A 13,176-nucleotide genomic window follows, 5' to 3' on the forward strand; every position below is an offset into this window, starting at 1 on the left:
TAAGAGTAGGACGGGGTTGGGGGTGAAAACTTTAAAACGTCATATCTCGGGAACTATTCATCGTACAGCATGGGGTAAAATGGTGCGTCCTTCAGTAAGCACCTTCTTATTTTCATATACTTGCAGATTTATCGGTTGATGCCAAAGGGCCGAAATATAAAAAAAAAAAAAACTTAGGTGGTTTTAGGGGAGTTTGCATTTTGGTACACTAACCATTTTTGCACACTATGTAGAGGACCTCTCGAAGTATCTACCCACAAAAAATCAGATTTGTACTAAATTCAGTATTTGAGATATAACGATTCAAAGTATAGGTATATAAATATCAATAACTTATATGTCTAAATTCATATAATTCATATAACTAACGCGGCAGAAAACAGAATCAACACCAAATGACGTAGCTATACAATATATATGGCATAGAGCCAACAATGGTTATTATTCAGGGAGGGTGGTGACGTCAGCGTCTTCATCCGTATCACTGTTTTCTTGGACACCTACGAAACCAGTGGTCTTAAACATATTGGTCAAAATCTCGGCCGGGTTGATAATTCGGGCTAAGTAACGAACATGTGATAAATAATAAATAATTGCAGCCACATGAGAACAACAACCGACAGTACGCTTTCCATTCGCGCAATCATAGCAATAGCGGCATATACCTGATACATCATTTCGTTTTAGTGTATAATCGATGAAAGAGGTGTAGGTTTTCCGATTACAATGCCTAGAACGAGATTGTACTCTTAAAATTGTTGCATTCTCTTTCAAGTAGTCAACATTCAGGGAACCATCCTCGTTCGTTATCTCTGCTAAATATGATTTAGCTTGGCCCAATTGATAAGTACCTGTGAAAAGTAATATTAATTGAGCCCATTTTCCTGTTTCCACTTCTTCCGCCAAGTAATTCGGTGTATCTACCAGCGCTTGCATCCTTGCGATGATTTCTTCTCCAGCGTCTTTATCGGAAGTTAATCGTTGCCCGAACTGATTTTGTAAAAAAGCCGCGATTCTAAAATACTCGCCTATTGTCGGGACCATCTTATTATCTATTTTCCGGTCAAGTAATTGATATTTTTGTTTCAAAATACCGTGAATAGCTTCAATGACCCATCGGACTTTTGTTACAAGTCTCGAGCGATTGGCTTCTAAACTCTCTAACTGTTTGCGTTTGCCTCTAAGAGCTGGCATGGCTGTTTTGTATCCTTTACTCTTTAAATATTCTATTGCATCTCGAAATCCTCTGTCCAGTACAAAAATATCCCTTGCCTCTAGTAAATCGGATAATCCCGTATTCTCAACTTCTAGAATTGTTTTTAAAATTCGCGCATCATTTTCGTTTGCGCTGAATGGTCCAAGCATATCGACAACAAAACCATTAGTGGTACATATCGTGAATGGTTTACACAAAGGTACTTTCTTTTGGCCAGAAAACGATCTCCTTTGATATTCATTATTAGTGCTTTTCTGATGTCGAGCATAAGTGCCATCACATATCAGAATTAAATCCTCATTATCAGTTTCAAGTATTGTTCGAGTAATTGGACTTGTTTCATATATAATTTTTTCCCTAGTCGTATTTTGACATCCAAAGTGTTTAGCTAGAATATCTTGGACAAAAGCACATCTCACTGATTTAATATACTCCGAGACCACCCCTTTATTGGGTAAATGCAGAATGGAAGCAATTAGTTCATGTGAATTACCGGTTTTAAGTTTGAATAAAAAAGTAACGATGGCCTGTGTGGTGGTTCTGTTACAAGAATTTCTAAGAGACGTTAACATTTCTTTTAACTGCAATAAATTCTCCCAAGTTAAGCTTGTGAAAAGTCTTAATTGTGTTTCGGGCATAGAAAAATCCGAGACTTGATTAAACAGACTTTTATCACAACCAATCGCTAAGTTTTCCATCATGCAAGAGAGCTCTTTCGATGTGATTTCAGAAATATTTGAATATACCTTGATTTTCATTAAATCTTCCTCAAAAAATGAGTCGAAGATGATGTGACTTCTGCAGCATCTATCGCCGGCTGGAATAAACAGTTTTCTCTTCGCGTAACTCTGGCAACGAGCCTTCTCGGGAATCAACATTAAATTAGAAGTTGTATTACCACCACAAATGATGCAATATTTGTGAGTTGCAACAGTGCGATCGATTTCCATACTAACTAATTCTTCGGCCTGTTCATTAGATGTTAAATTATATTTAATTTCATGATCACTTGTATCGTCTGTCTCGGAATCATCGCTATCATCGCTGATATCAATCCGAATCGACTCTTCCACCACGGGATTTTCAGTGATGTCATTTGGAAGTCCAGCATTTTGCTGAATTGGGACCAGCATTCTTTGCTTTTTATAAAAGCATATCCGACAATATCCGCACACGATGCGATTCTGTTGAACTGCAACACAGAATACTCTTGAGTATAAACAGGCGTTTTCAGGCGTGTTGATACATTTTGACTTTCCAGGCACGTGAACAAATCACACACTTAACATTCAGCGACACTGATGTGGAAGGTAATGAATCATTAGATTCTATAATTTAAAATAAATAATAATAAATTTTTAAAAACTGAGAAAAATGAATCGAAAATTTTCAAATAAATAAGTTATGTTGTGTGTAAATTTAATTTTCGGGAATTTTTAAAATTAAAACTAACGATTCGGTAACGAGATTTTACTGACAAAAAAAACGAGGTGTCTGATCGCAAAGAATACCGAATCAGTTCTGTCCCTTTTAGAGACCCGATTCGTAATCGAAAAAATAATATAAACAATACAATCGATACGCCGAATATCTTATCCAGCATTTAGCAAGATGTGAACGTTGGCATAACAAATATACATACTAGGTACACACCACTAGGCACAATAGTTTATTGCAATTCGTACAGGTATACTAAGACGATAAGTGAGAAAAAAACATTTATTGCGATAAATACTGTTTTTTTTTTGGATCGTGGTCTGCGTATACTTTAAGTCGTTATATAAATGCTGCGTTAGTTATATGAATTATATGAATTTAGACAAATAAGTTATTGATATTTATATACCTATACTTTGAATCGTTATATCTCAAATACTGAATTTAGTACAAATCTGATTTTTTGTGGGTAGATACTTCGAGAGGTCCTCTACATAGTGTGCAAAAATGGTTAGTGTACCAAAATGCAAACTCTCCTAAAACCACTTAAGTTTTTTTTTTTTTTTTATATTTCGGCCCTTTGGCATCAACCGATAAATCTGCAAGTATATGAAAATAAGAAGGTGCTTACTGAAGGACGCACCATTTTACCCCATGCTGTACGATGAATAGTTCCCGAGAAATGACGTTTTAAAGTTTTCACCCCCAACCCCGTCCTACTCTTAAAGGGTGAGACTTAGGAAGTTGAAATTTTATGGGGTAAGTCCTTTGAATGATAGAAACAATTGGTAAAAATTTCAAATCGATCGCCCGTGGGGGCCGAATTGACCCCTTAACCTTACACGGCCTTTGTGGTAAATACTTTTCATCAGAAATATTGACAGTTGAATATCTATAAGCATTTGCAAAAGAAATTTCATTCTAAAGCATTTATTGAAACCTTCGGATTTTTAGGTGATAGCAATGGAACATTTCGATATTGATTATTTTACAATGAAATATATATTTTTATTTATTTTTATCAAATGCGAGTCTAGCAGTAAAGAATTGCAATTAGTGGATCTTTGTAACTGATTATTTTTAAAAGATATAGAAAGGTGAAAGATACATCAGAAATCTTTCCACCAATCTCAGTTCTCCAATTATCTCTCACAACCGCTAGCCAAGTTATAAGGATGATAGAGGGATTAGTACAAGGATTTGTCAGGAATATAAGTTTAAATTTAAGAGGTTTGGTTTCAAATATGGGAATTATGTAGCTACACTATCGATTTCCTTATCTACGGGTTAGAGAATTTTTTACAGCTCTTATTACATAAAGCATAGACAAATATTTCGACTACAAATAAGAAAATCAAACAAACCTTTAGACATTTAACTCTGACTCGCTAGGGGACGTTTCTCCTGATAAACGACCTGCAATAACTAAACGTCCTGCTATAAATTCACACCACCTAAAGGCAAATGTCAAGAGAATTTGCCTTGAATTTATGTTTAAGATTTCCCAAAGAATTACAATCCTTGTCGAACACTATCAATTAGCAATAGTTTTTTTTTAAACAACAATCTTTCATTTTTTTGCAACTGGCCGCTGGCCAAAGCCATTGTAGAAAAATCGTTACAAATGCTGATATTTATAGACTAACGGGTCGTTATAATGCACTTCAGTAGTATTTAATTTTCGGGTTTTGTTTTTAGCTGAAATTTTTATATACCAGTTACAATAGAGAAAACGATTAAATGAATCCTGAACGAATCTCAATTTACTCAAACAGTAGTTGGTTTTGGGCAATTAATAAACTTGAAATATTGCAAACGACTTAATTTAGTTTTATTTAACCGCACTGCGGATTTTCTTCTAGTACTGAGGTCAAATTGTCCAAAGTTGTGAGGTAAAAATTTTTAATTTTTTTGAGGTAATTATATATTAATTCTTTAGTTAAAAGCATGAAAAATATTTTTAAGAGGAGGTTCTCTAAATTGATTTTTCATTTATTAAATAATAATTGATACACACTCTAGCTGCTTTTAAAATCTAATAAGCTTCTAATTCAAATACCTGGCTCTTCTTTTTTGAATTCAACTTCATTTCTCTCTCCCTCTTAGTGATTTATTAAAATTTAATCCAGACAGATTAAATTTAAACTGCAGGAATTATTTCCTTCGGCTTCAAATGCTTTTAATCGTCTAATGAATTTTTAAATATATTACATAAACTGAAGGTACAAACTTACGCCTGTTAGGAAAAGGTTCTATGGATTATTCGTAAAGTCAATGCAAAGTATTTGTCATTGATATATGTTTTAATGGAGACTTTATTTTAATTTTTTGATTGTTATGCAATAACAGTTAAACATGAGATGAGCATACAAAGAAGGAATTTTCAATTTTTAAATTAAATAACCTTCTTTTTGAATAGTTACAAAGGCATATTCTTCATTTTTATCATGAATCTATTTTTTTAATTCTTGTATAATTTTATGTAGATTTAATAAGACATAATTTTTTAGGAATAGAAATAGGCGTTCTAAAGCTTAATTTTCCCAAATTTGTATAATAGTTCCACCCATTTCGCAGATCTGCAAAATGACCATTGTTACGTTAGACTCACTGTACGAAACTACAAAATTAAGATCTCGAATGAGGGTCTCGAACGAGCTAATAAAAATCCTATCCCATTTGAAATTTTGCCCACAAACCCAAGTATTAATCCGCCTGATACTCTCAGGAAAAAAGTTTTAATGTTAAAAACAAAAAGTGTATTTATAAACTAGGCCGTTTCAATCCCGATATAGAACCGACCGACACTTTAACCGAAACAAACTCCCGACTTGTGAGCCACTAAATAAAAGTTTAATTCTGTCTTTATGTGGCCAGAACTGGTCAGGATTCTCCAATTGAAAGAAAGTTGAGCCTGTCCTAATCGGCTTTTCTTAAATTGAATTTTTAGCGGTGATAATATTGCTGTCCGCGTTTATCAGAGCAAGCTCAGAAGGTGACACATCAGAAAACGCATTTCTGTTTATGAAAATTTCTTTCCTAACAGAATACAAGGTGGAGAAAGAGCGCGCGTGCGTGAGAAAGAGAGAGGAAGTTCCTACTCGAAGGTCTAGAAAATTATCATCTCAAAATGGTTATGTGAGGTGTATATGGCGTTCCATGAAAAAAATTGGAATGGTGAGAGGAAACTAGACTCCGAGAACTTGTAGGTTACCACACGCCCTGTGGGTTTTTCTGATCGTTTGTATCGCTTAGAAGTGCAAATTGAAAAGCTAACCATATGCTTAAAATTTATCATACACAATCATATTTACTTCTCTTTTTATATATTTAATGTTAAAAAATACAATTAAATACAAGTTAAACTTGTAATTGCGCAAAAACAATAAAACATGGAAGAAAATTCCGTTTAAAATGTGAAATATCCAAAATAATAATCTTCTACAGGCAATTTTATTAAATTGGTCAACAAGCATGAAGAAAGCTCTCACAGGCTGTCGGCATAAACTGAGGATTAAACACTTCGGAGTTTGATTTTTACACAAAGCTATAGTTTATGCTTTTCTATATCTGCCGCAGGAGAAGTTCTTTGTTTCATTTAACTGCTAGAAGGAGATTAAATTCTCCAATGGAGTTTCTGCAGCTGGATATTAAAGTGAATTATTATTTCCATTTGTTTAGGAAATTGCACATATTTTATATCTCGTTTTATCCTTCACAGCTATAGTTATTCTTTATTTGAGCTGAAGCTTTTGTTGGGAGATTTAATTGTAGGTTCACCAGAATACCATAGAATTACGTTAATGTGAGTCAGATGATGCGTTTGCATCATTGTTTGTGACTGCACATTGGTATTTTGCGGCACAAATATAATCTTGATATCGAAAAAATCTGAAACAATTTCCTAGTTCCGTGATATAAAAAAAAAGTTAAAAAAAAATCTTAATATTCGTGGCTAATCTAGAAAGGGGAGGTTGCAAAATTCTCTTGGAAGAGGCTACATGAGATCTAAAAATAATTCAAAACTTTAGATAGTTAATTACGAGACACAGAACTACAAAAATTCCAGGGAAACGGACAGAATTCTTATGTGTATAAAATAGCAAGGCCCATCTAATGTCATAAAACTTTCTGGTCAATTGTAACTTATAATATAGCTGTAAAAAAATACATTTGAACTAAAATTTTCGGATTTAATGGATTTTCCGTAATTATGTTTGTTTGTTACCGACTTGAAGAATCGCACTTAAAAAATTTCGAAAATTTGTGAAAATTTCCAAAACCTACTTTTCTCCAGCTGTAAAACTTTAAACGCCTGTATCTCGGAAAACCGTGGAGGAGCTGCTTTAAAAATAGCGTAAATTAATTGTTTCGATGTATTCTACGGTCCTACATATATAAATTTTGAACATCTTAAAAATTTTAAGATTTTTCAGAAAAGTTCCAAAGGACGTATCGGTTACTTATTGTTTACTCTACAAACTGATCAATTTTTAAGATTACTTTGAAATGCAAAAAAAAATTATCGCTTTGAAACTCTCGAAACTCAACTTTTTCAAGATTTGAAATTCCAAATATGTTGATCTAGTTAAATTTTCTACTTAATTTTCTTCTGTCTCTTTAAAGGTTGAGAATTTAATTTTAAGCTGCTATTGAGCAAATTGTACTATGGGCCAAAAAAGCAAGAGCCTTCCCTTGTATTTTCAAGCTAAGGAAGGTCAACTTATAGGGGATATTTTAAAAGCACATTTTCTTCTACGGTTTTAATAAGCTTTCAAAGAGCAAACTCGAACTTCAGTTGGATTGCGCAAGGTTTTAATTTTCTTTCAGGTTTTTCTTTCAAGTTCGCAATAATAGGATTTCTTCTAAGACTTCGAGCTTTTACTTTTTTCCGGTCTAACTGAGCATTATTAATAAAGTTCTACTGCACCATATTCAATGATTAAATTATAAATTTTAAAAATTTGAGTTTCAAAAGATGACAGTATTAGGTAAACACAGTTGTTATTTTCGCTGTTTCCAGCGGGAACGCGGCGAGAAAGGAAACGGCAGTGGTGTTATCGTGGAGGTACATTCGAACGTATAGTCAAGTGCCTTCAATGATAAATATTGTAATCTGTTCCGTTGTTTCGACAATAAAATATACCCTGTACTGACCTCTGCATTTAAATAATAATTAGGTATGTTTATAAGCTTCTACGATTTTTGATTCTATACCAGACTGCTAGGCACTATTAGGATTTGAGGTCTCAACAGTTTATATTATAAATCTATAGAGCCATTTCAATCAATTTAGCATTAAAGATATTATAATTATCCGTAGCGATGGCTGATATATTAATAATATGGATAGCCGAAATTCGTCTATTTTCAATTATCAATTCGTATAGTTTTATACGGGCAACATTCCCGTCTAAACTAATCATAAATAAATTAACAGTGTACATTGGTATTTTCATCAATAATTTGACAATCGACCAGCGGCCAAAAAAAATTCAACAAAACCACACAAAAGGCTTATCCATCTTTTTCATCATCAGGCATTTTGCCAATATCATCACCTAGGTAATACAGCCGATGCATTGTTCATATTGTGATGGATGATTGGAGCAGAGTCACGTATTATATCCAATTTTTCCTATTTTACTTTTAAATAAGACTTCTTTTCCAGGACTACAAAAATGGCTGGAACTGGCACTTTCATCCTTCAAGCTGAAGACAACCCTCAAGCAGAGCCCGAAGTAGCCGACCATTGCGCGATACAACATGCATACGTTTAAAGGGTGGTCAGTTCTGGCTAATATGTGGATGTAATGCGAAATACACTAAGCGAGCCCGCATGCGCGGAGTTACTGGAAAACGTTCGGTGGTTTGATGCGACTGCATTGGCCAAACTGACCATTTTGTTGCTGATTGACGTCATGGTGATCGTTGGCAACTGTCTGGTTATAGCCGCAGTGCTGTGCTCGTCCAAGCTACAAGTGGCTGTCACAAATATCTTCATAGCTTCACTAGCGGTAGCTGATTTGATGGTCGGAGTTGCAGTGTTGCCATTCTCGTCGGTGTGGGAAGTGTTTAAGGTAAGATTGAGTGTAGCTGAGCCGTATGTTGAAAGTAACAGGTCAAGTATAGAGTAAGAAGATAATTCCTGTGGTTTTTCTGAGTTAATTTATATGTATAGGAATTTAAAAAAATCACATTTGCGAAATGCTTGGTGCAGGTTTAGAGTGTTAATAAATTCTTTCACACATGCATGAATTTTATTCAGAAAATAATGGGAATATTGATGAAGTTTGAAACCAAAAATTGATTTTAATGTCTTTATTGTTCTTTGTCGAAAAAAGGACTATTACGTGAAGGTGGTTTAAAGGGCATATAGTTTTGAGAAGAATTAATGAGAGACAATTGTAGGAATTCAGGAAAATGGTAGAAGCAAAAATATTATTTGAGCGATCACTCAGATTTGTTTATATTGGCAGCAAATAAATTTTTTAGAGTTTTTGGTGATAACCATTATTTTACAATATACGAAAAAATAATGGGACTTTGGTAGAAATACAATGTAGCTGATAAATTCAACGCAACTCACTTTTAGCAATTTATCTAAAATGTATTATATATCAGTCTATACAAAAATTCAAAGAAAAATGTAAAAAATGTAAAGAAATATTGAAGCGCTACGAACGATCAATTCAAACTAAAAGTTAACGGCTATCATTAATCATATCCATAATCATGTCATTAATACTGCAAAAGATTATCTTTTTCATACATTTGAATTATCCAGCTTGATGCCATTGCTAGGCAACTAGCAATATATTATAATTTAACTTAAACGCCTACAATGCATGTCAAGAGACAAGAAACAACTTTATTTTATGAAATTGTGAATTAATTATGATTTTGGAATTTTTAAATTATATTAAATGACGGTGAAGCCTTTTTGCGGTCAAATACAGTTATTGGAAATATTTACCGTGCATATAAAGTGGGAAATAAAGGTATTGCTTTCTGACGTTTCGTTCACTACTACAGTAGATGTTAAGAAAGGCGATGAGATAGGGGCAAAGTGATCTTGCGTATCTCTTGATGTTGACTAAAGATGTAACTTGAGAGTCCGGCGGATTTATTCGTTCGTTCTCTGTGGGGCGGAGCATCGGCGTATATAAAGTGCGCTTGCGTAAAAGGAGCGTGATGTAGTACGAGCTACAATTCAAGTTTTATTACCCTCTGTTTGTTATTGACGATATAAAATGTTTTAAATAAGACACACCTCTTAGATCCCGAATCTCTCCACAATTAATAGAAAATTGTTTCAACTATGATGAAAATATTTATAATACCCAACATGGAAATGCATTCAAGTTTGATTTCTTATGCATTCAGAAATTCTTGCAAAGACTAACATGGCATGATTGGAGTAGGTAATCGTTATTTTCAAAGAAACCACTTTTAATGGTGGCACTGTTGCCTCATATTTTGATGGCAGTTGCCTGACTATAAATTGAGTAAAATAGAACGAGAAATCAGAGGATTTCCATGTAAATTATTTAGCCGATACCATCAGGAGTGCATTGCCTTTGCTTGTAAATTGATTATACCTTAAGACACATAACACGTAGGGAAATTAGGTTAGTGGGATATCAATGGACGTTATTTCGGATTTATGATGGTTTGGCATGAAGTTGTGTTTAATGGCAAAATGTCTGGTTCTATGGATTTAGGTTTCTAAGCGACTTTTGTATTGTAGCAGTATTTAATCGAAGGATGATGTTTGACTCTGTATGCTGAGTTAACAGTGATATTGATTTTTATTTATAATATAAATGATGCTCATAGTTTAAATTTAGCAATTTATTCATTACGACTGAATAAAAGCCACACTCTATTTACCGTTTGAAAAATATGAAACACTGAAAAACTCAGAACTGTCAATAATGAGGCTGAATTCAAATAAATATGAGTTCGTAATCTATACTATCTGATAATATTATAGGCAAATAAATTCCTTAATGTTTCAACAAATAAAATGTCAGTTTGTTTAACTGTTAGAGCGATACAGGATAGGAGTTTTCGAAATAAAAATTTTAAAACTTTAGAGGTTCTCGAGTTATAGCCTCTTGGATTTGAAATAGGTACGAAATTAGAGGAAGAATTTTTGATTCATTATGACATGTGAAATGCCCTATGGTACCTATTTTATTATTCTCATCAAAAACGTAAATAAAATCCTCTCGACAATGCAAAACAATGCAAAATGAGAAAATGGCTGGGAAACAATTTATCATTTCCGAAAATATAAACCGTGTGTTTTATTTAGCTTTCTCCTCCAGTGCGCGTAACGAGTCCTGGATTTTCCGCATTTCTTGGACGAATCTCACAGGTGCCAGTTGGGGAAGATAAATAAGCCTAATATGATAAACAGTTTCAGGTGCAGTTTCATTCACTTTGGAGCCATCACTTTGAGCCGGAAGCAATTTGGCGAAACACTGCTTATAAATCTTAATGAATGTCAACCTAGCGACAGCCTTAATTGCATTTTAGAATGCTTTCGTTGCTTTAGTTACCGTGGATGAACCTGTTAACCAGAAAATGACAAAGAACATTGAGTACTCCATCTCAGTAACCGTTGTTGGGATGTAGAAGGCAATGAGTACAGGAAAAAGATAACAAACTAATGAATTAGTACACTCAATTTGGGGTCATAAAATACTCTCCAAGTGCTGCGGGGCACTGAATTGAAAGAAATATGACCGGTTTGGACACCAGATAGATGTTATTAATCTATGGGGTGCACGAGAATTTATCAGGCTCGTAATCAAGTATGTTGTTCTGGCCTCGAAACAATTAATGTTTTCTGATCGTGGAAATCGGCCACAGACTTCGACTTAATTAGTTGGTTTCTCTTTTCGGCAGATTCGTAAAAATAGTGTTTAATAATCAATATATTTGTAAATTTCTCGAAGTTAGAATTCTTATTAATTTCGAATTTTCTGCATTTTGCCGACAACTGCAAAACTAAGCACATTCGTATCTGAATAAATCCTGAAGACATGTCTCAAACAAATATTATTCCTTTTGTCTTTCATATCTCGTAAGGTGGGAGTGAAGCGTTTCGTAAAGCACATTTTAATCACGTTCAGATTGGAGGCGTGTTTGAATGCGAATCTGCTGTTTTCCAGGACACTTTCGAAAAGTAAGCGGTTTTCCCAGCATGTAAAATATTCAGGAATCTTGTAAGCCATTGTTTCGGCTCATTACTTTTATACATTATTAAAAAGATGATTTTTGTTCGTTGAACTGAACGCAGCGTCGAGCACACAAAATTCTAATTATCCCGTTTTCACTTCAGCGTCTGTGACGATATTATTACTTTCAGGAATTAAAACTTTTTCCAGTTAATGGGGAATCATCATACCCTGCTGGCCTTTGATGAGGTCCATTTAATAATACACAATGTCAAGAGGATGCTAATTTTATTTATTGGAGGAGCTAAAATTAATCCGAATTTAAATGCAAGGGAAAGGAACAATTACTTTAAACCAAGTGGTCTTTGCGTGCTTTAACATTTTATCTTGCTAAAAGACAAAAATAATGTTCGTTTATTTATCTCCTACAGTTTACTCAAAATCATCATTCTAATGAATTATTAACTCCTTAAACACTGTTATTGGCACTTTGATCATTAATCTTTCTTTACCTTTACCGAAGATTAATTAGCTCCAGCTCTCAAAGAATCAATTTTCGGAGTCGCGTCTTTTAATTTTAAATATTGAACACCCGGCAATGTGCTTAAGCCTTCACTGCTAGTAAACATAAACAGGTGTAGCGAAGCTTTAGAAATTGCCTCTGTAGTGGTTTTCTTAACTCGTGAAAAGCGCATAAAGGAGAGCTTTCCCTTGGGATCTTCCCGAGACTCGTGCCCAATAGATTCGGTTTTCTTGGAAATATAGGTGGGTCAAAACAAAATAATTTCTAGGCTTTACCTGTCAAGCACGTGCCGTAGATTTGAGTAACAAAGTCTTGAGATTGAAACGAAAAGAACGTGCGAGGGTCGAATTTATATTCGGAAAGACTTGGGAAATAAAACTTTTTCCGCATTACTTGACAGTAACTTGCGAGGATCGTGAGCAATAAGCTTGCTATTGTTAAGAACGAAATGGCATCTGGGTTATAGTGAAGGAATGTAAATTAGCTGCATTGGAACAGTAAAATTTCTTGTCTTTATATTGTCAAGTTTTCCAAGTTCGAATGATCTTACAAAGTTGGGAATAAATTCTGTAAAATTTAATAAATGAGAAAAATACTCCAGAACAGAAAAATGTGAGTTCTTTTAGGCTGATACAAATTATTATTTGTTTATTTAATTTGTTTTCCTAATATCCAATTATCCTAGTTTTGACCAAATTACTGAACATAAATAATAAAAAAAAACTTCTCGCTTCAATTATTTTTGGATTTTTAAGGCCTATTTATAATACAGAGTGCCTCAAAAACACTTACATAAATTAGTATGTTGTAAT

At 33.9% G+C, this 13,176-nt stretch overlaps 1 protein-coding gene across 1 annotated transcript in view; it reads left to right on the forward strand.

Moving 5' to 3' along the window:
* Positions 1 to 8,458: 8,458 nt before the first annotated feature.
* Oamb (Octopamine receptor in mushroom bodies) overlaps positions 8,459 to 13,176 on the forward strand; it is a 38,120-nt gene continuing 33,402 nt past the window's right edge. The window contains exon 1 of the mRNA XM_066287714.1: positions 8,459 to 8,733. Coding sequence (XP_066143811.1) covers positions 8,467 to 8,733 — 267 coding nt within the window. The 5' untranslated portion in view covers positions 8,459 to 8,466. The remainder of the gene's footprint in view (positions 8,734 to 13,176) is intronic.

The sequence above is a fragment of the Euwallacea fornicatus genome, chromosome 1 (assembly GCF_040115645.1).
Source record: "Euwallacea fornicatus isolate EFF26 chromosome 1, ASM4011564v1, whole genome shotgun sequence".
Taxonomy (NCBI): domain Eukaryota; kingdom Metazoa; phylum Arthropoda; class Insecta; order Coleoptera; family Curculionidae; genus Euwallacea; species Euwallacea fornicatus.